Below are 22,398 nucleotides of genomic sequence, written 5' to 3'. Positions count from 1 at the left end.
TAATTTAAATATTTTAAGGGTTGTCATTGTATGTCTTGTTGAGACAAAATGGGACTTGACAAAACGAGGCCAAATTATATAATTTTAAGTATCTACCGAAAATTTCCAGGCGGATTTCGAATATACGATTCCAGGGTTGTCATTTGTCTATTCTTAAAGATATTTTCTCAAAAGTGGTCAAATTCAAGGTTTCTAGCACGTAGATTGACGCTTAAAAACAAATGAAAAAATAATAATAAACAAAAAGGATATTTAGGCAGACATGCTTCTAGTCGTGTGTACGCCTTGTATGTACTATATTTAAATCAGTATTGCTCTTTGCTCATAGTTTCAAAACAAGTCATATAATTAACAAACGATCTTTCTCTATTGTTGGAGTCAGACTTTAAAATCATATTTGGAATTGAGAGGATTCAAATGTCTTTGTCTTTTGTGCTTTCACTGTGCATTCATTTTTAAAAACTTTAATAACTCAAAATTTAAAACTTAAAAATCAAAATAAAACCGTTAGATGTAATCTATGTTCTCATAAAAAAGTATTACATTTCAATTTTGTTTAAATGTGAATAAATAAGTTAAAAAATCAACGTCTATAAATTATCCATATTAGTGTGTTTTTCACAAGCTCTTGATGACAATCAAAACAAAATTGAAATGTTATAATTTTTTTACAAGTACATAGATAAAATGATATAGATCATATCCAATGATTTTATTTTGACTTTTAAGTTTTAAATTTTGAGTTATTATTATTTTTAAAAATGGAGGCATGGTGGAGGCATTTGAACCCTCCTCTTTGGAATTATGGATTGTGTGAACTGGCGTTTAAAAATATAGGACAATTTCATGTATATTCTTTAATAACTTTGAAATAACTCCTAATATCATACTTATCCTCTTAAATTTTCAGAATTTACAAATTTATCCAATTAATCACCTTTTCTATAACCCATTTTAAATTTACATAGTACATATTTTATCCTTTATTACAAAAAAATAATAATAACGTAGTATGCTTGAGAGAAATATTTTTTCTTCTAATTGACTGGGTTTGTGAGGATAAATTGTTCGTTTTTTTACATGTGATACACACGCAAGCGTATGCCTCACTATGTATGCATCATGAGTAAAGAAATAATCATATGCCATCGAAAAATGACCAACTAAAATACTGAACATTTTCTTACACAAATTATATATTTTCATTTTTAACAAAGAGTACAATGGGTTTTTCTATAAATATAAAATAGATTGTTAATTGAAGATGCAATAAATTGAGTAAATTTGTGGGTTTCTATAATTTAAAAGGGTAAATATGATATTATGAATTTTAGAGGGAGGGATACATAATTTTTAAGATTTTTGAAGGTTGTATATGAAATTCCCCCTTAAAATTATTTTTTATTATTATATATTTCGGAATTCTTTTAATAATTCAACTGAGGGGTTAACCGCTTAGCCACAAATAGATGCTAAATTGCTAATTTATTATTCATGCACTAGTAGAAAGTTCTCAATCAAACTCTATTTGAATATAAATATAATAGATGTCTTTTGTTTTAAAATAGTATACATTGTAGGTTTCAATTTCGGTGGTAATTTTTTATTTCAGTTGAAAAATGCAGTCAAATGTTTGAGATACCATATGCGATAAAGGGAGAATTACTCATATTACAGGAGAGAATTTTGCACAGAGTTCCATTACGATTAATGGGTGGCTTAGAGATTTCCTATCGGCACATGCTTCTCAAGTAATTCAATCTTATGATTTTTCATTATTTGCATATGGTCTTTTTTTCTTAGGTGCTCATTTTGTCTGGACTTTCAGTTTAATGTTTCTATTTAGTGGCTGTGGTTATTGACAAGAACTTATTGAATCCATTGTTTGGGCTCATAACAAATTAAAACCTCCAGATGTAATGAGACTAAAGATCTATCAGGAGGGTATTACCAAATTAAGCATTCTGTTTAAATTGCATCAAATAATAGATAAAGTGTAGGGATCCAACATTAAGTTCTCCTAATCTACAAACTTGTCTAACCAACTTATGGTTTTTATAATTACTTGTTTTAGCGCAAAAAAAATAAAAATAAAAAACACAATCGATTGAGCTATAAACTGACTTTATAGTGCAACTGTAAAAAAATGATGATATTAGGCAGGAATCATATTGGATCAATATTTTGTTAGGTTTCCAAATTTGATTAGTTTGCTTCCGATTTTAAGCGAACGCACATCAACGTTGATAGAAAATATGATGACAAGAATAATATAATATTTTTGTTTAGAAAATATGATGACAGGAGTAAAAACATGAAAACCTGGATAGTTTCTTAAATTTAACTTTTTTTTAATATTAATAAAAATTTCGGAGATTCTAATCCATTTTTTTTTTTAAACCAGATAGGGACTATCTGGTTGGTACAGAAAAACTCTAATCAAATTGTTAATTGTTTTGGTTATTATAATGGCGTCTGTTAGAAAAATATATGGAATGAATAAAAACGGAAAGGTATAGCTTGTGTTTAATATGATACTGAATTGGCTCAGTCTAAGGCGCCTTTTCAATATAATGTATTTATATGTATAATGTATTTTTCAGATTGAACCTGTAAATATTAAATATTATATTTGGTCTAAAATATATATCAATGATTATATAAAATGAGGTTAATGAATACATAATATATACACTTATCAATCAATCTGAGATTTTTTTTTTAAATATCCTGTTGGATGTGCAAAAAAGTCTCTGAATTCAGCTCAGACTTTGACTGGGCATTTTATACCGACATTTTTAAAAATATTCAATTAACTAAATTTTTTAATAATAATAATCAGGTTTGAGTCAAATTAATAAAAATGTCCAAACCGTCGAAAATTTTCCATGTTTTTTTTTTTTTTTTTTTGCAAAACAATTTTTTTTTGTATTAAAATATTAGAAATGTTAAATATATTTCTTTAAAAATAGATGGAATACAATATAATTTGATTTATTAGAAAGACTGTAACAAATAAACTGATCAATATTTTTCAGGCCGGATTTTTCGCGGCTGTAAGAAAAATTAATATATTTCTTTATGTGTTATTGGAAAAAAATAAAAATGCTTGGATTCTAAGTTATTGATCCCGGTTCAAAAGTCACTTTTAGGTAATACATAAAATATTGTGATCCTTCTAGTACATTTAATTTCTAAAAAGTTGTATCTATTTTTGAAAAACAAACAAAAACTTTAAGTTATTTAATGATTGTTATTCAAAAAGAATTCTCAAAATAGATACAACTTTTTAGAAATTAAATGTAATAGAAGAATCACAATATTTTCTATATTACCTAGAAGTGACATTTGAACCGGGATCAATAACTCAGAATCCAAACATTTTTATTATTTTCCAATAACACATAAAGAAATATATTAATTTTTCTTACAACTGCAAAAAATCCGGCCTGCAAAATGTTGATCGGGTTATTTGTTACAGTCTTTCTAATAAATCAAATTATATTGCATTCCATCTATTTTCAAAGAAATATATTTAACATTTCTAATATTTTAATACAAAAAATCAAAAAATTCTATTTTGCAAAAAAAATAATTTCCACGGTTTGGGCATTTTTATTAATTTGTCTCAAACCTAGTTATTATTATTAAAAGATTTAGTTAATTGGGTATTTTTAAAAATGTCGGCATTTTATAATTACTTGAATTCTTTAATTTAATTAAGGAAAAAAAAACGAAAGAAAGGAGGCATTAATGGCCTTGCAAAAAATAAAAAATCGCCAATTTAGAAATAATATGATTGCAGTTGAACATTATCCACTCATATATATTTTTTTCAAATAAAAAATTGTTAAAGAGAAATTGATTTATTTTTATCTTTTGTGTGATTTTGGAAGAGAGACGAACTTAGTTTGATATGGGCCTTAAAAATATGGGCTTGAGCTTCATAGAAGAGTAAACAGTTAACATATTATCAGGCCTATTTTATCAAAACCCATTTTGTAAGATCACATGAATAAAATGGTCTTTCTGATGACCAGTGTTGTAAATAACGATATGCGGTCATCGGACGGACAAGGTACCGTCAAATAATTAATCAGAAATAAACTATCATATTTGGAAATAATTATCTGATTAGACGAAAAAATTCATGACGGTTTGATCACTGTTAACGACTAATTGGACAATTAATCAGTCTAAACAAATGTTTTTTACAACATTGCTCATGACAGTTACCTTTGAATCTTTTTTTCTTTCTCTGAGATGAAGATGGAATTAAATACTTAATACTTTTAAATATCTATATAAAAATTTTCAGCTGGGTTTGAACTTTAGATTTCAGTCAGACAATTTGCACTTTTTCCTTTTTTTTCTATAAGGTAAAGAAGCTACTTTTCTTAATTAAGTTAATTACACCTTTTGTGGTTACTCTTAGTAAAATTTAGGCAACCTTTTTTATGGTTGGTGTTATCAGGTCTCTGTCTCAAAATAATATCTAATATTTTATAAAATTCAATGATTGTTCAAAGTGAGATATGAATCATATGATCATTTATACACTATTATTGTTATCTTTATGTGTTAATTTAAAATATCACCTGTAAAATTTGAACATGTGTCTTTCTGTAAAGAAACGAGACCCATCATAATTTATGTTATGTTTATGATAGTTTTCTTTCTTAAATCATGGGTTGGAGGTATATTACAGATGATTTCTTCATTTCATGGATTTCGAACCTATAACCTTTCACATAGGAGCCATGTACCTTTGTCATTAGATCAAAGTCTGGTACGCTTATGACAGTTAATCGTATAAACGAGTAAGACCGTGATATTATGCCAATTCAATAACTTTAAAACTCAAATTTTTAAAATTCAAAAAGTCTATTGTTCCACATATAAAAAATTTATAGAGTCAATTTTTTTTAGTTTTTATTATTTTGTCTAAAAGAGAGAAAATCATTCTATGGTTTAGAACTTTTTAAATCATTATTTTAAATATTTAAAGAATATGGAGACTAGACTTTCATATTTTCTCTAAAAAAATAATAAAAGAATCTTAAATAATATAAAATTGTGCTTCTCATGTCTGATATATAGAATCTGAGAACTTGACTCCTACATTTCTCATCAAAAATAAAATTGTGCTTCCTACAAAATGTTTGACATGTAAATTAAATTGAGCGACTCGGATTCACCATTTAAATTTAAAAATTAAAATTTAAAACTATAATATTGACCGAGTTAGGCTGGGGTGCTATGGATAGCATAGTGGCCTCCCGTGCTACGGCTCAATATTCGAGTTTTCAAAATCCAAACGGTCGATCCGAACCGTTCATCTTATTCTCCATATTAATATCTGCTTGGATACCAAATTTTATAATTTTCTGAATTTTTTTACTATTTATTAAGCCACTTTGAAAATCGCTAATCCAACGGTTTTACTGTTTTGTGCAGCCACCGTTGGATCAACAATTTTGTAAAATACTTAATAAATAGTAAAAAAATTCATAAAAATGTAAAATTTGGTCTCCAAGCAGATATTAATATGGAGAATAAGATGAACGGTTCGGATCGACCGTTTGGATTTTGAAAACTCGAATATTGAGCCGTAGCATAGAGGCCTCTATGCTATCCATAGCACCCCAGCCTAACTCATATTGACCTATCAGTGATTGTACCATAAACTCACTCCACGTAAGATTAAAAAAAAGTCTAATTTTAGCTTCCTAAAAGAATCATGGACGGTTTGCTAAAGTTGCAACACTTGGCATCGCTGGGCATTTAGAATATTTCTAAAGGGCATATATACCAATGGTTATGAGCAAAATCAAGTAATACATTAGAATTTTGAAACACATGCTTAATGGAGCATCATACGGTGAGATAATTAATACAAAAGTGGCTTAAAATTGAATGGGCTCACTTTTAAAAGACAAAATCCACAACAAATTATATTATTTCCTGCTAAAGTTGCATCATGAATCATGAATCTACAACCCCATTGATCCGTTCTTTTGTTTATGTACCCAAACAATGATGATAAAAAAAAATGTACTAGCTGTTTGGTATCGCAAAAACATAGCTTGTTTCGATAAAACAGGTGGAATACCAATACCACTTTGATTGCAAAAAAAGTTGATTAAGAAATAATTAAACACATTGGATGCTAAAAAAAAAAAAAATGGAAAGTGCCATGTCTCGGTGACAACGCACCGCCCATTCTTCTTCTTCTTCATTTTTTTCATTTTTCCCTTTTTCTTTTTTAATTTTGGCACCTCATGATCTCATTTTCTGGAACCCTTTTGAAGCAAGTTGAGCTGTCTGAATCGGAAAAACTTTGCATTTGGATGTTCCCATATACCAAAATTTTTATTAATACACTAATTTTTTATTTTTTTAAAGAATATGCCCTCACATTTTTTTTTTAAAATGCCCCAACCGCCCCTATGCCCCCCTATAGGGGTGGTCCACACTGAGAACCTGACCGCTCCAGTCAGAGGCAGTCAACTATGGAAGAAGTATATATTAGTTTTTTTCTCTCCTACCCACTCCAAACTCATTCCAACATCATAGCAAAGGCAGAGAGAAAGAGAAAGAGAAAGAGAAAAAGAAGAGAACGGCGATTTCGGACGATTTTTTTAGCGACTACAAGTATTTTTGGGCGACTACAAGTATTTTACCTTGTGAGTACTTGGGGTGGATCTTTTTCATTTTTATCCCAACCAGTATGCGTGGCCTGCATATGTTGAGAATAGAATACTCCCTGCAAGCGGATGAATAAAAATGGGGAGGAGGAAACACAAGCGTGCTGTAATGACCATGGACCAGATGGCTGGCAGGCAACCAGTGGGCTATTATTGACATCCCAACTCGAATTGATAAAAAGCTGAACTTCAGTTGGCTTTACAACTTGTTATTGATATCCCAACTCGAGTTGACTCGTTCATTTATTAAATGAGCTGAACACGAGTTGGAAGAAACTCACTTAAACTCGACTCATTTACAGCCCTACCACTAACAAAGTGAAATAAAATACAAAGACAGCTGGTGGTAATGAGCTTAAACTAAAAGTGCTAAAAACTATGAAAGTAGAGAAGAAAAGGAAAATACAAGACAAAAACAATGGTTTCCAGATGACAGAACTGAGCAAATGCAAATGCAAATCAGTCCCGGTGTCTTTTTCAGAGTGCATCTCAATACGTTTTCATCTGTGAATTAATATCGATATTGAACTGTCACTTGCTCCATCAGCTCATCCACTGTAGCAGTTAAGTCTCAGAATGCCTTGGTGAAAAATTATATCTATTTTAATCGGTGGGTGACGGTAAACTTTTTTTACTGACAAGATCGTGTGACAAACACTTACAATGCATGAGAGCATCTTTATTTAAAAATTGCAAAAAAAAGAAAAGAAAAATGGTCTTTTAACACATTATCAATTTAATTTCTGCAATTTTATTATTCAATTAATTTCATATCATCGCAATTAATGTATTTTTAACTTTATTTAGTAATTTACACTTCAAGCAAAATTGCTTCATAATTAAATTTATTTTATCTCTATTCATGCAATTTTTTTTTATTAAAAGTCCCAGTTAAGAATTGAACTTACATCTCTTTGAAGAGAGGAGAATTTGTATCACTTCACTAAGACCGCAGTGCTTTTTTCATACAATTTAATTATGTCAATTACCTAAATCATATGGCTTGCATATATATTTTATTCAGATAAATTAAGGAAGATTATTCTTTGTAGTCATTTGTCTAAATGAAAAATATTAGCGTAACTTCTTACCTTACCAAAACACCAATGCAAAAATTAAAATATACTCTAGCATATCGTCACATTAATTTTTTTTTAAGTATTGGATTTATAATTTGACGATGCAGCCCACGTTAAAGCATGAGCCGCTCAGCACTGAACAATGCTTCTCATTTGCATCCGCTAATTGCATTTTCTTTTTTCTTTTCTTTTTCCATGTTAAATATCACTCTTTGTTTGTGTTGTTTAGATAATAAATTATCTGCAGAAATTTCATCAGGATTTTCATCGGTGCTAAGATAAAAAAAATTATCTTAAATATTACTCTAGCCAACTAGTCAACACGATTTTCATCCAAATAGCATAAGAAATTATCAAATCAAAATTAAATAGCTAATTAATTAGATTCAAACTCATTAGATAATTAAACATTAGATAAAACGCGATAGAAAAACAACAAAATAATATTATTTATATAATAAGAAACAAAAAAAATTATCCTTCCACAGTAAAAAACAACAGAAAAAGAAGACTAGTATCTAGATAATTAAATCAATGAAGCGAACATTTCTTTACGTATATTTATAGTTTTAAATCTTTGCATAATTATTTAATCATCTACACTATTAAACAAATCACTCTCGTTGAAACTAACCAAACAAATATTTATTTATTGATCTCTCGTGGTACTTCTTAAGTGGATTTTAATTAAATTAATTGTCGAAAATACCCTTTCAACAATATCAGTAGCCACCGACAATATCAATCTGAATTTCACCAATTTGTAAATTAAGAGATAAACACTGTGGTTTGTTTTCACTATTTTTTGAGAAAGTTCAAATAAGCGGAGAGCTTCTTTCTGTCGCATTTTATTTTATTTTAACATCACCTTTATGAGTCGCTGAAATTAGGGTATTTTTTGTTTTTATTTTACTTTGCGTACTTGCATAGTTGCATTATGTTTTGTTGAGAAGCGATAGGTCGCTAATTTGAAGTTTCGAACTATGTCCCGGATTATTTTGTTTATTTTTTATTTTTGGACTACATTTTTGGGTTGCACACATAAAATATCAATTAGCGTACAAATGTCTTTCTTTTGAAATTTTGGATTGTTGCTAATCTTTGCGTTGAAAAGAAAAATTCAAATCATTAACTGTGGGTTCTTACAAAATTTCAATGGGGTTATATAAGCAAAATAGGGGCCGCAGAACGCCTTGGCAGACTTTAGACTGGGGTCGCAACGTTTGTATGTGACTCAGTATTTGGAACAACAGAATACTAGAGCGTAGGGTGGTAACGAGCTGGCTTGGTCCGAACTAGGTCCTAGCTCGGTTTGTTAATTCTGAATCGAGCTACAGTTAAGCGAGCTGGATATACGGCATTCGAGCTAAAATCTAAGCTTGAACTAGCTCGAGTTGGCTCGATGGGTCTGACTGAATCTTGTTTTAAGAAAAAAAAATTATACAAACTTTTTGGATCAAACTAAATCGAGTTAGACAGTATAAAATGCACACAAATTCATACAAATTCACAAATTGATGCCTAGTAGAGCTAGCTCGTGAGCTAGCAAGCAAGCTAGGCCCCAGCTTGAACTCGTTAATTCTTGACCCAGCTAGTGGCGAGCTGGCTCGTTAACAACTCGGTTCAATAAACGAGCGAGTTGTTAGCGAGTGAATCAGATGCAAGTCACAATCAAGCCATGAGCTACGAGCTTTTTTGCCAGTAGTGCGGCATGAGTATATATCGAATTCTCTAAAAATAGAGGTGTTTTGGTTTATTTTATTTTATTTTTTTTGCTATAAATAAATTTTTTGGCACAGGGGTGGATCATAGTGGATGCTAGAGGGTACTAAGCCACTTCTAATTTTTAAAATTTTATTATCAAGTATATTGAAATCTTAATTGTTTCTTTTATATGTATTAGCCCTTCTAATATAACAAAGTTAAAGGGGCTTGAACGTAAGTTTTAGAATCCAAAATTATGGACTGGGCTTGTTATTACCTTGTGTGCACAGTGAAAAAAGAAAAATAATATTTTTCAATTTGAAATTGGGCTTGTTATTTATGTTTGAACGCATTGATTTACGTGTGTGTGCAGTAAAAAAAGGAAAATAATCTTCTCCAATTTGGAATGGTCATATAGTATAACTCGTACTTTTGTTTTAATGAAAAAGAGGAAAAGAATTCTGAGGCTTTTTGTTTGTTTTTAATTTTTTATGGTAAACGGTAGGCTGCTTGCTGCAAATCTATGCATAAAGATTTAGGGTAGCTCATAGGATGCTTTCAAAGCACTTTAATTTTCATCATGTAATGTAATTTTAATAAATATAAAATTTTAGGAGCTTATACGCTAAAATAAAAGTATGACTTGTACTAAAAAGAGAAAATAATGTTTGATTCAATAAAAAAAAAAAATTAAAATATTATTTAGCCCCCACTATGCTTAAATTCTGGTTCCGCTTCTATTTTGGAAGGCTACCAAATAATTTGACATTGTTTATAATTTTCATGCGACATGCTTCATGTTACACGAAAGTATAATAGCATATTAACATTCGGAAACAGAACCAAGTGAAATCAAGACGTAGGCACTTATTCACCTCTGATTTAAAAAAAATTGAAAAATATACTTCTATTAATATTTGTTTTCTAAAAAAAATTATGAAATTATACATAAGCTTCGAAAATTTATAATTTTTCCTTACTGGCTTACTCCTAATTTTTATCTTGTAAAAATATACTATTCTATATTCTTCTAAAAATACACTTTCAAGGGATCAAACATGAGCAGATGGATGTCTCAGCTTAGTTTCCTTTTTTTGGTGTTTTCTAACTGTTTTGTTTTGTATGTTTCGCTCTATTATTAGGTGACTATTGATTTTGATAATTTGATGTATTTACATTTTAGTGTTTTCTATTTTTTATAGTTTTTTTTTTATTAAATTTCTGCTTTATTTTTGGTATTAAGTTAAGTTTGTACTTCCTTTTATATTGCTAAATCAGCAGATTTGTTTTAAATGATAAAATTATGGACTTATAATTGTTGAATTTTTTTTAATTTTTTTAATTTACAGATTATTAAAATTTATTTGGCTATAATTTTATATTTTTATATATTAGTATAAATTTATTACTTATAGAAAATTATTTCATATATCGTTATATTAATTTTATGCGGTTTGCTCAATTTTTACATCTTACTTTGTTATTGAGGATATAAAAAATATTGTAAATAATTTACAAGGTTAAATTAGTCATTAAGCAAAAGAAGTCCCCCGCCCTTCCAGAATCCGTAATCTCTACAATAACGCACTGTTTGAGGTAATTATTTAGCCGTGTGATCTAATTTCGGACCAATCCGGCCCACGAAACGGGCCTTTAGTATTAAAATCGAACGGTCCATATCTTAACTCAAACGGTGCGATAATGCAGAGGATACGAATTCCTCTTTCCAAACCAATTTATTTATCTATTTCTCTGTCGTTTCTCAAATTTGAGAGCGTTGCTTCTGTTAATGGCGGCGGAGAAGAAGAAAATCTCACCCACATCTAACGACGACTCTTCTTCCGTGTCCGAGTCCGAGTCCCATCCGTATCCGCCGACAAAAACTCTCAACGCTCCCGAGAAACCCTCCGAGCAATGTTATAAAGAAGAAGACAAGCAGAATAAGAAGGCAAAGTCACATTTTCTGAATTTCACCAACTTTAGAAATCTTAATAATTTACTTATACGAAGAAGACCAAAAACATTTGTCTTTTATTGTTTCCTATTTGATTTATAGGAATCGAAAGGGGTCCAAGTCAAGTCAAGCCAGAAACTGAAATCTGAAAAAAAGGGAAACAGTGGACATGAACTGGTATACACCGAGGTATTACATTTGTTTCAATACTAACTCTTAGAAATTCTGAACTGAAATGATTGGAATCTGGGATATTCAGAACTGAAATGATTTCTCTGAAAAATTCCAGATTATTGATGTCCTTTATATTGTTTCCCTAGATAGCAGATAGGGATTAGTTATTTAAATGGCCTGTGTCTAGTAATCAAATGAGAATCGAAATTAATCTTTTATATATAATATATATACCAGAACCAGACTTTAGTTTCTGTAACACAACTGAGTACAAGACCTCAATTTCAACTTGCCCCCCTCAAAATAGGTTCATATTTGGTGTTTTCAAACCAGCTATAGCAGTTGCGTCATTGCACAGTATCTGTTTCACAAAGCAACCTAAAGAACAGAAACATTTTATTTAGTACCACCACCCCTAGTAGTATTTAAGCTGCTTGCCAATTTAGGAACCAAAGGGTCTCATATACTTCGCATAGGCTGGCATGCTAGTAAAAACACAAGAGCCTGTTTGTCATACTGCCCTTTAGATTGACAAGTTTGTTTAAGAGTTTGCATCAATGTGTTTATTTTTTATTTTTTTGCCGTTGCTGATAAAAACAAGTCACTGGAGGAGAGACAGGATACACACTTGAGTAAGAGTAAAGAAATGAAGAAAAAACATCAGGAGAGGAGTTCCCGAAAGGCATTCCATGTAGGTCTACGTCTTTATCTTTTTAGGAGGGTTTTTTGGAAATTTTATCTGCAATCTCGAAGGAGGCAAAGCATTCGGGTCTCTGTACCTGCTAATAACAAGTACCTAGAGAAAGACAGCCAGAGATCCAGCAGTAAGCAGGACAAAATGGATAAGAACTACTATGCCAAGAGGGTTGTTATGACGATAGCAGGGGAGGATAGCTTTGAGGTAAATAATTAGATTACTCTATTGGAATTTAGGATATTCAGAACTGAAATGACATCTCTGTAAAATTCCTGATTACTGTTGTCCTTTACATTATTGGTCTAGATAGCTTCTGATTTGGAATTAATTATATGACCTGTGTCTAGTAATGAAATGAGAACTGAATTTGATCTTTATACACTAGAATCTGTTTCACAAAGCAACCTAAATAATGGGTTTAACACAAAAAACATCTATTTAGTACCACTATCCCTAGTAGGTTTTTAAGCTGCTTGCCTGTTTAGGAACCATGTTCTCGTTCAATGCAAAAAGGGTCTCGTTTACTTTGCATAGGCAAGCATGCTAGTAGACAAAGGCCTTTTTGGCAGTACATACTGCCCTTTAGGTTGACAAATTTGTTTAACGGTTTGCATTAATGCGTTTATTTTGTGACCTTTCAATCCTTTCATAATGCAGTTTTAACAGTGTTGGTTCTCTTCTTCATTATATCTGTAGGATTATTCTGGGGGAGTAGATACACAGCCGTCATGGAGACCTCCAATGCCTATAGAAGATGGCATTTGGAAACCAATTCATGTGAAGACAAATGGCGAAGGGAGGGAGAGTCTCTGGGATTCAGATGTTTTGATAGAGGTTTATGATGTGAAAGTGGACCTATGTGGGAAGGCGTCTGGCAATATCCATGGTACAATCATCATGGACTGCACTACGTACCTTATATACCTCTTCAATCGGGACAAAGAAAGTGCACTGATGATTCACAAAAAGGTAAACGGTACACTATTAATATCCTATCACATAACCCCACCGCCACCCCCTTCTCCCACTCTCTCTCAACATTTATTTCTTTTCATTCTTCTAGGGTTCTTTGCCGTTAAACAGTCCTGATAGAGCCCCTTTGGCTTATGAACGAATCATGACCTTTCTCGACCTCAACATAGATGACGACTTACTATGTAGAGGTGTTGTGACATTTAATCCTATTCACCATCCCGTGAACAAGTGGTTGTGTTACGAGTATAAAGAAAGGAATTGTTCCGTGCACGTGACCTTGTCTGTGATGGAAAGTGCTTGGCTTGCTGAGCTTGATGTGAAGCTAATCAAGACTACTGAAGATGAAACAGTAGCAGGATTCAGAATTCATGGTGATATTATCGCTTACATCAACGATATGCCATACCTAAGAGACTTCATCTTCAGCAAGAAAATCGATGATTGCTCCACTGTCAAGTCTCTGGAGTCCATCTCCTTGTCTAGATCTTTGTTTTGTTGCCGTGATGGCTCGTCCATCGTTGTTAAGGTTGATCTTTGGAATTCTGACACCAACGAACCCTTTGTACGTGGTGCATTGCTTTTCTCGCCAGAGTATTACGGCGATTCTGATGTGGGGAAACTAAGCAGTCAGTATGGTGAGATTCAAATAAAAGTTAATTGGTCCACACATTTGAAACATCCAAAAACACGTGAAGCCATTAGATTACCCTTGCTTTTAGACATGCATTAGCTAGTTGTATATAGAGTCAAAAGTGAAGGTGAAAATAGTAAACCAAGCCTCTCTTTTTTTTATTTATAGAGGGAATTTCATATATATAGTGACAGTAAAGAGAAAATAATTCTCTCTTCTTCCTCATCTAATTAGCTAGGATCCAAGATAACGAGATTAATGTGCAGTACAGAAAATAAACTTGAGCTTGTATGAGCATGGGCTTTGCAATCTTTCTATGGGTAGGCTTGGAATTTTTTTTCTTTTTAGTAAAGCAATGCCTTTTTAATGTTCTCTCTGGCGATTGTGAATTCAAATCAAGTAATATATTAGAATTTTGAAACATATGCTTAATTAAAAAAATATGGATTCTTAGTGGAGCAATCATACCGTGAGAGTATAATGCAAAGGGGGCTAAAAAATGAATGCACTCCCTTTTATGCATGATTTTAAAAAAATGCAAAAAAGGGGGCTAAAAATTGAACGCATTCCTATAATAATACAAAATCCACAACAAATTCTATTATTTCCTGCTAAAGTTGGTCCATGAATCTACAACGCCATTGATCCGCTCTTTAGTTTATGTTTTCTCCAAACAACGATTAAAAAAAAAATTGTACTGACTGTTTGGTATCACAAAAAAATATCTTGTTTCAATAAAACAGGTGTAATACTCCACTTTGATTGCAAAAAATGATTATTAAGAAATAATTAAACACAGTAGATACTAAAATAAGAAAATGAAAAGTGCCATGTCTCAGTGACAACGCACCGCTCATTTTTTTTTCCCTTTTGAATTTTGGCACCTCATCTCCTTCTCTAGACGACCCTTTTGAAGTAAGTTGAGCTGTCTAAATTGGAGAGCTTTGCATTTGGATGTTCACGTGTCAAGCTGCCTCTATCTTTTTAATTGAGTGTGTAATGGAACAGCCTATCTGGCCAACAGATTGTATGTGAATTATTTCCTGTAGTGAGGATTGAGGAGCCAAGAGATTGTATGTCTGTGACTCTGTTCCAAACTGTACATATAAATATTCATAGTATATAAAGAATTTTAGTCATTAGTCATCTAATAAATTATGTATTATATTAAAGTATTTTAACAATATAATAGAGATGTCTTACATGAAAATTTATACAAAAAAAGAGATTATTAGTTGTATGAAAGATAGAGTTATTACTTATTAGTTGTTTTTTATATTTTACGAGTACGTATGTGAGGTGGATAACAATTTTATCTCAAAAATAGAATCTGCGAAACTGGACATTGTCAACTTCTTGAAAAAATAGTATATCGTGATAATAATTTTTTTTTTTGATAAAGTAAAAAAAAAACATCACTTCAAAGATTATTAAGATAATAAAATCATATCAATGTTCTAATTCTACATCTTTTGAAAGTGAACTCGTGTAAATTATTACAGAGAAAGATGTCTCATGAAGTAAAGGAGGTTGTGATGATCATGTTCGGGTGGCTGTTTGCCAAAAATACAGGTTTCCACAAAGTCGTAAGACTATGTACGATGTATGTTCAATTTGAATGATTAAGAGAATTGGTGAATTGATGACAGGAATGCTAGTGATCAAAGTCCTAATTTACAACGATCGTAATTATAATGGTGCTAAGATAAAATAATCATCATAAATTTATTATTTCATTCATAATACCGTTAGCGCTCACTCAAGATTTCAAATACAATTCTACTAAAATTCTTCTATTCCATCAAGTTGAACAACTCCTAAGAGATGAGCACCAGCAAAAAGTGAAAAGAAAAAAATGTTTTCTCAGAAATAATGACTCGCTACATAGAATGCAACATAATTTTTGTCTCAAGGAATCAAATGCTTTGAGCAAAAGTGCAAAACCTATTCATAAGGAACCGGAAGAAATAAAGAAGCACGGTGGCTTTTTGATGGTTCTCAATCGCATCATGTGCCTCTGAAAAGAAGACAGACAGCACAAATGTACAATGCCTTGAGTGAAATAAATGATAAATACTAAAACAAAAAAAATGTGATTAATTGACAAACTATTTTCTGTATATCCCTGGTTTTGAACGAAGAGAGCTGCCAACTCCATCAGCATTATTTGGAACAAGACACTTCTCCCTGACTATTCTTCGTAAATATGAATTATATATAATTTGAATTATTTAAAATTTAAATATGATTTATCTTCTTCTTCTTCTTCTTCTTCAAAGCCTTTATTCTCAAACAAGTTGAGGGATGCTAAAAATGAAACCCAACTGAAATCAGCAACACATAGACTTTTCAACAGTGGCGGAAGTGTGGAACTACATGGTAAGAAAAGGAGGCTAATCTCCCATATCCTTTGAAAATTTTGCATTTTTTACCTTGAAATTTTTTAATTTTACAAAAAATATCACTATTAGCCCCCTTCATAAAATAAAATTACATGACGCTTATTCATCCAGCCCCCTCTACCTCAATTTCCTAGTTCCGCCCCTTCTTTTCAGAAGGTCACCCATTCTAGTACTACTCCTGCTCCAATTCGTGAGGATTTTATTTCCATAAAGATGTTTTTTTACCGTTGGCTCGCCAAGTCTATCACAAACCCTCCTCTCTTTTTTTGACTTGATATAGGCTATGTAAAAACTACACATACGAAGTTTGTATATGATTTATACTTAATTTAATAACTAAGAAATTAAATATATATTAACGCAACATAATTGGTGAGCGGATCCGATAAAATACTTCGAAGAAGTAAGAGCATCTCTCTTAAAAAATAATTTCATCACTACCAAGTTTTAAAAAAATAATAATAATAATTTGAAAATTATATGCACGGTTATGTGTAAATGCATGATTATATTTTTTTTATCGTTGTGGCCCCGTTGGTCTGGTCGTATACGGACCATTATAGCCACACATGTCATCCAGAAATCCTAACAAAATTTTGGAATTTATTTTTAAATAGACATATTATATGAACTTTAGAACATCTATATCTCTGAAACTATTAGAGTTTTTAATCTGATGTGGCAGTTTCTAATACAGTTTCAGATATGTGAGAGAGTTTATTATTTAGAAACTATGTAGGAAAGTTTCTTATTAAGAAACTGTTTATAAACTATATGTTGGTTAAATAATTTGCTGAAATTGTTTCTCTTTTTTAATTTCTTACGGATGTGGCTTAATAGAAACTCTACAATTAATTTTAAAAATGTAAAAGTTAAAAACGGTAAAGACTTTAATTTCTAAAATGTGATTAACAATTATTTACAAACTAAGTTGACTTTCAAAAATGTAGATGCTCTTGTATTTTTAAGCGGGGGATGAGGATAAAATATTTTACTGACAAGATCGTGTAACAAACTTTTACAGTGTATGAGACTATGAGAGCATCTTTATTTTAAATATTGCTTAGCAATTTAGTTTCTTCAATTTTATTATTCAATAAATTCCATATCATCTTAGTTTAGGTAATTTTAGTTTTATTTAGTAATTTATACTTGAAGGAAAATTACTTCCTAATTAAAATATATTATCTTTATTCATGCAATTTTTTTTCTACATTACAACATGAGCCGCTCAATTGAAATGGGCCCAATAATAAGTGCCATTTGCTGCTTAGCACTGATCAATGCTTCTCAAGTGCATCCACTAATTGCCTTTTTCTTTTCTTTTCTTTTTCTTTTTTCCCTTTTTATTCCTTCTTAAATATTTCTCTTTGTTTGTGTTGTTTAGAACCCTAGCCACCTAGCCGAAATGAAAGACTACGGGACTTTATCCAGCATATTCCTTTTTTTTCTAATTTGTTGTTTATAATTTTCATGCGGCATGCTTCTTAAAAAAAAAAAAAATCATGCGGCATATGCTTTATCATATTATTGGACTGTATACGAGTCGAGCTAGTTGGTTAACAACTCCTTCGTACTGTGAATTTAGAGGCCGAGCTAGAAATTTTGAATATGAGGGACTAATCTATAAAATGTAACATGTGAAAAAGACAAAAATAATGTAGTTAATGCGAATTGAACCTATGACTTTACACATAACAATTAGAACTCAAACCTCTAAACTACCAACAAAAATTTGTTATTTTATGAGGGGGCTATTATATACTTCAAAAAACTCAAAAGTTTAATTAAATTTTAATATACATAATTAAGAATTTTAAAATTATAAGTTGACTTAGCACCTTGACATATACGTAAATCCACCCCCGTATGAATCATATATAAATTGTAAATTTTCATTGATTTGATACTGCGAATCACGCATATATAATTCACGAGCCAAAAATTTCATCGGTTTTCTTGTAATAAGATTCATCCTCGTATGAAAGACCAAAAAAGTGACAGTAAAAGAATAAAAAATAACTTTATATTTTTTTTGTACAACGAGCTGAAAAACAAGTCAAGCAGCATGAGCAGAACTAGATTTAGATTAAGCTTGAACTCGCTAATTACGAGTCGAACTAGAATCACACAACTAAATTATGAATTTTTTTTATCAACCCTATATATATTCATATATGATACATTATAATGTAATAACATGCAAGTGAAATTAAGTTGGTGAATATTTGTATAGTTGATTAGTTAGATGCTAGGCCTTCAAAGCTATTTTTGTTGTTGTTAATTGGTATTGAAATAGGTTACTAGAGCTTTGTCAACCACTAAGTAGTTCAATAAAATTATGAGCTGAATTAAAACTTTATTACGAATATCTTGTGCATATTGCGTTGAATTGCTACAAGAGATTTGTTAGGCAACCAACCCACCCATGTCAATCTCGTACCAGTATATGATGGTAAGTAACGAAGGGCAAAAGAACTTACACTAATATGATGGTAGTTGGTACAGGTTTGATGAGTTAGACTAATATGACGTTAGTGTTATATCAAACTAAATAACACCACATCTTAAACTCTTAGATCTGCTTTAAGATTCGTACAAAATGAAGTGCTTGAACAGTAAAAGCGAATAGTACGAATCTTAAAGCAGATCTAAGGGTTTAAGATGTGGTGTTATTTAGTTTGATATAACACTAGTGTCATATTAGTCTAACTCAGGTTTGATATATTACTTGTTGAAGCATATAATATCAGAGAAATTGGGAAAAGGAGTGCAACCACTCCAAAATTTTCTGGTACTGTTTCCTAAAATCCCGCAAGTAGTTTTCATGTGACGCTGACTAGTCTGGCAATACGAGTAAGAAATCTCTGCCTTGGTAAGTTAGTATGGCACTGATCTAAGTCAATCGAGTGAGAGGCGGTCTGATGCCCGATCGAAGCTGTTCGATTCACATCAAGATTTGTGTACACTTAATTTATATGCAACCAGATGAACTTTATTACTCGATGGCATATTGTGTAGAAAAATTATAATTTTGTAGAGCAATAGTAATGGACACTTTCAAAGAAAACAGAACTTGTAAATTACCTTCTAATTAATGTCTTTCTATTGAAGTATGAGGTTACATGTTTATACAACAAGTAATATTTTGAATTTTTCAGATTAAAAACATTACAGCTAATTGATTTTATGTTGCTATTAATTGTAAATTAAGTATTTTTTTTTTTCTATAGTGCAAGTCTGTGGGCATTTTATGCTAAAATTTTAGAGGGTTCAAATATCTTTATTTTTTATTCTCCATCGTGTCCTTCATTTTTAAAATTTTAATAACTTAAAAATTAAAACTTAAATGTATTACAAAATAATACTATTAGATATGATCTGTATTATTTTTTTTTGATGCACACATAAAAAGTTATAATATTTCAAGTTTATTTTAATTAGTTTATTTTAATGTGATATTTATATAAAAATAGATCAAAAAGTGATAATTTTTTATACACATTTAGAAAAATCTAACGGTATTATTTTGACATATAAAAAAAATGTTATTGAAAAATTAAAAAGTGGAGCCAATAAATGTATAAAAATTAGAGGCATTTGAAGTCTACCGTAGAAAATAATTTCACTATCATTAATAAATAGATTCGATCGGCGACAAATTAATTATCAACAGTAGTATAAAAACCATTTTACTTTAGAAAAAATATATACAAAATATAAACTTTTTTTTAAAATAAAATAAAATTTAATATTTTTAACGAAACAAGCACCATTAATTTGAATTTTACAAAAAAAATATTCCATCGAGATGTTTGCTCCACTGATTCATTGGATCGGTGGAGCCATTTTATAACTCATATATACAATCTGACTACATAAATCAATAGTAAATAGCTCCACCCATTATGCGAATCGGTGAAGCTATTTTTTGTAAAAATAAAATTAATAGTGATTGTTCTATTAAAATATTTAAAATTAAAATTAGTTCTATTTAAAAAAAATTCAAAATATCTACGCCTACCTACGACTAGAGTATTAATTTGTGCAGATAATATTATATATATACCAACTTTTTTTTGTTAAAAAAATCACGAGCAAATAGTTGGCCTCTCTTATATTCAATGAGAAAGCGAAATCATGGACATGGATGGTGCGGTGGTGGTTTAGAGGCTTAACCTAACTTAAAGTTTGACATCACTTGAAGGCTTACTCTTTAAAGATAAGTGAGAAAAAGGGAAGCTTCTCTGATTTGTAATACAAAATCTATCTTTATGTTGTATCAGTATTCAGTAACTATTCACTTTTATTGCTTTCGTTGTCAGTTGTCAGTTTGAAGCTAAAAAATATGCTCTTGAAATAAAATAAAAAAAGTTGATGTTAATTTTCTTTTTAGACGTAAAAACCGACTTGTGATTTTCTAATTAAATGCACGATGTTTGTGCTTCAGATTTCATCGTGTAAAAAAATGAGGAAGAACAAGGGAGGGAAGGGATCATCGTAAAAGTTTATCTTTTCTATATAGGATTCAGAATGTCTATCTGCTAATTGGAATTAAATAGCTAATTGAATTCAAATATATTAACTTATCGGATACACAATTGTAGCTCAGTCTTATAACTATGTTTATTAGTTATTACAAAATTTGTTATAATTATAAAATTGATTAACACAATATTGAAATAATTTTTCTAAGTTAATTAAAATTTCATTTGGTACAGTTTAAAGTGTGATTGTTCTTACCAAATTGAACTAAAACTTAGATAAAATTTTAACCGAAATATATGTATTGAATAATAAAAGGTTCAAAAAAGTTCAGCCAACCCATTTTCTTATAATTGTAATGACAGGTCCAACTGTCAGATTTTTCTTGTTCTCTTCTTCTCCAACATTCTATTTGCAAAATAGAGCATCGCATATCCGAAAAAACGAAATACGCAAAATCAACCAAAACTCAGAAAAAATCGGTTCAAGAACCATACTATTTCAGGCCAGAAGTAGACATTACATTGAACCAGAAATAAGTACACTAGCTGAACAATTGTTACTGAATCAAAAATAAAAATTCAAATCTAAAAATAAATACTTCCCTACCCCCAATTTCTTCTTGAATCCACCATTATCTATATCCAATTTCGATCTTGTTGTTCTAAAACATGTAAATAGATACGATCAAGTACAATTTTGTTGCTTCTTCTCTACTCCTCTTCCCTTTATTTCCTTTAACAATCTCGTTCTGGAGCATGTACTTAGAGATCCCAACTGTCAAGATCTGTGGTCAAGTTTAGGTTTAAGTTTTGTTTACACTTTCTTTTTTTCCCTTTAGTTACAATTTCTTAGCGAAGATTTTTTTTAAAAAGTAGAAAATCTAATTTTCAGAAAAATGATTAAATTTTTTTCTTCAAAAAGTAGATAGCAAGGATAAATTTCACTCAAAAAAAAATTATATTGATCAAGGTTGTTTTTCTCTTACATGAGCTCTTCTTTTATAGGCTATAAGGAGATATTAACTTTCAATATGGAAATAAGCAAACATAAATTGCTACTTAGAAAATGTAAACATAGAAAGAAAGAAACATAAATATTTATCTAGAAAATGTAAATACTATTAATATTTCTAGAAAAGGTAAATAATCAAAATAGCAATTGCACGCTTCTCAAAGTGAATCAGAACTCGAATCTAAGTCCGACTCGGGATGGATCTCGTCACTAGGGTTTTCAATCGCACTGGTGGTATAGTTCCACTATAGATATACTGATAGAATTTGACATCGACATGAGATTTTATGACAGAAAAGGTCTAAAATTGTATGGTCTCATAAACCTTCAACTCATGCGATTCGATCTATTTTTTAAAGAAAAAACAATCATTTTCTGAAGAATTAAAATTCTAATTTATAAAATAAAAAATCCTTAACGAAGGTCATTTTGTACTTCTATTGTTTTATCGAAATAAGGTGGCAAAGCTTACGAGCTTTTCTTATATAAAAAAAAAATGCTTATGGAAGTAAAATATTTAGAAAATAGTTATATTTTCCGATATAAATTTTATGGTGGTGACAAATTATTATTATC

General features: G+C 30.5%; 1 protein-coding gene across 2 annotated transcripts; it reads left to right on the top strand.

Moving 5' to 3' along the window:
* The first annotated feature begins 11,269 nt into the window (after window positions 1–11,269).
* On the top strand, window positions 11,270–14,202 carry LOC144555482 (uncharacterized). Of its 2 annotated transcripts, none has more exons than XM_078303826.1 (5): window positions 11,270–11,438; window positions 11,547–11,621; window positions 12,220–12,519; window positions 13,012–13,284; window positions 13,379–14,202. In XM_078303826.1, exons 1-5 carry the CDS (start codon window positions 11,280–11,282, stop codon window positions 14,018–14,020), a joined length of 1,449 nt encoding a protein of 482 aa, XP_078159952.1. In that variant the 5' UTR covers window positions 11,270–11,279; the 3' UTR covers window positions 14,021–14,202. The 2 variants fall into 2 exon arrangements, with proteins under 2 accessions (XP_078159952.1, XP_078159951.1); XM_078303825.1 differs by having other exon boundaries at window positions 11,547–11,633.
* Window positions 14,203–22,398: the final 8,196 nt, after the last annotated feature.

Source organism: Carex rostrata, chromosome 6, assembly GCF_964058835.1.
Source record: "Carex rostrata chromosome 6, lpCarRost1.2, whole genome shotgun sequence".
Classification (NCBI taxonomy): Eukaryota; Viridiplantae; Streptophyta; class Magnoliopsida; order Poales; family Cyperaceae; genus Carex; species Carex rostrata.
Note: the sequence above shows the minus strand (reverse complement) of the source record. Positions and strands in the feature narration are given on the sequence as shown.

Bases quoted from the DNA above. Each gene is read 5' to 3' on its own strand.
- LOC144555482 (XM_078303825.1), top strand. From the start codon at position 11,280: ATGGCGGCGGAGAAGAAGAAAATCTCACCCACATCTAACGACGACTCT. The intron at 11,634-12,219 runs GTATTACATTTG...GATAAAAACAAG, and splicing joins ATGAACTGGTATACACCGAG to TCACTGGAGGAGAGACAGGA. The intron at 13,285-13,378 runs GTAAACGGTACA...TCATTCTTCTAG, and splicing joins CACTGATGATTCACAAAAAG to GGTTCTTTGCCGTTAAACAG.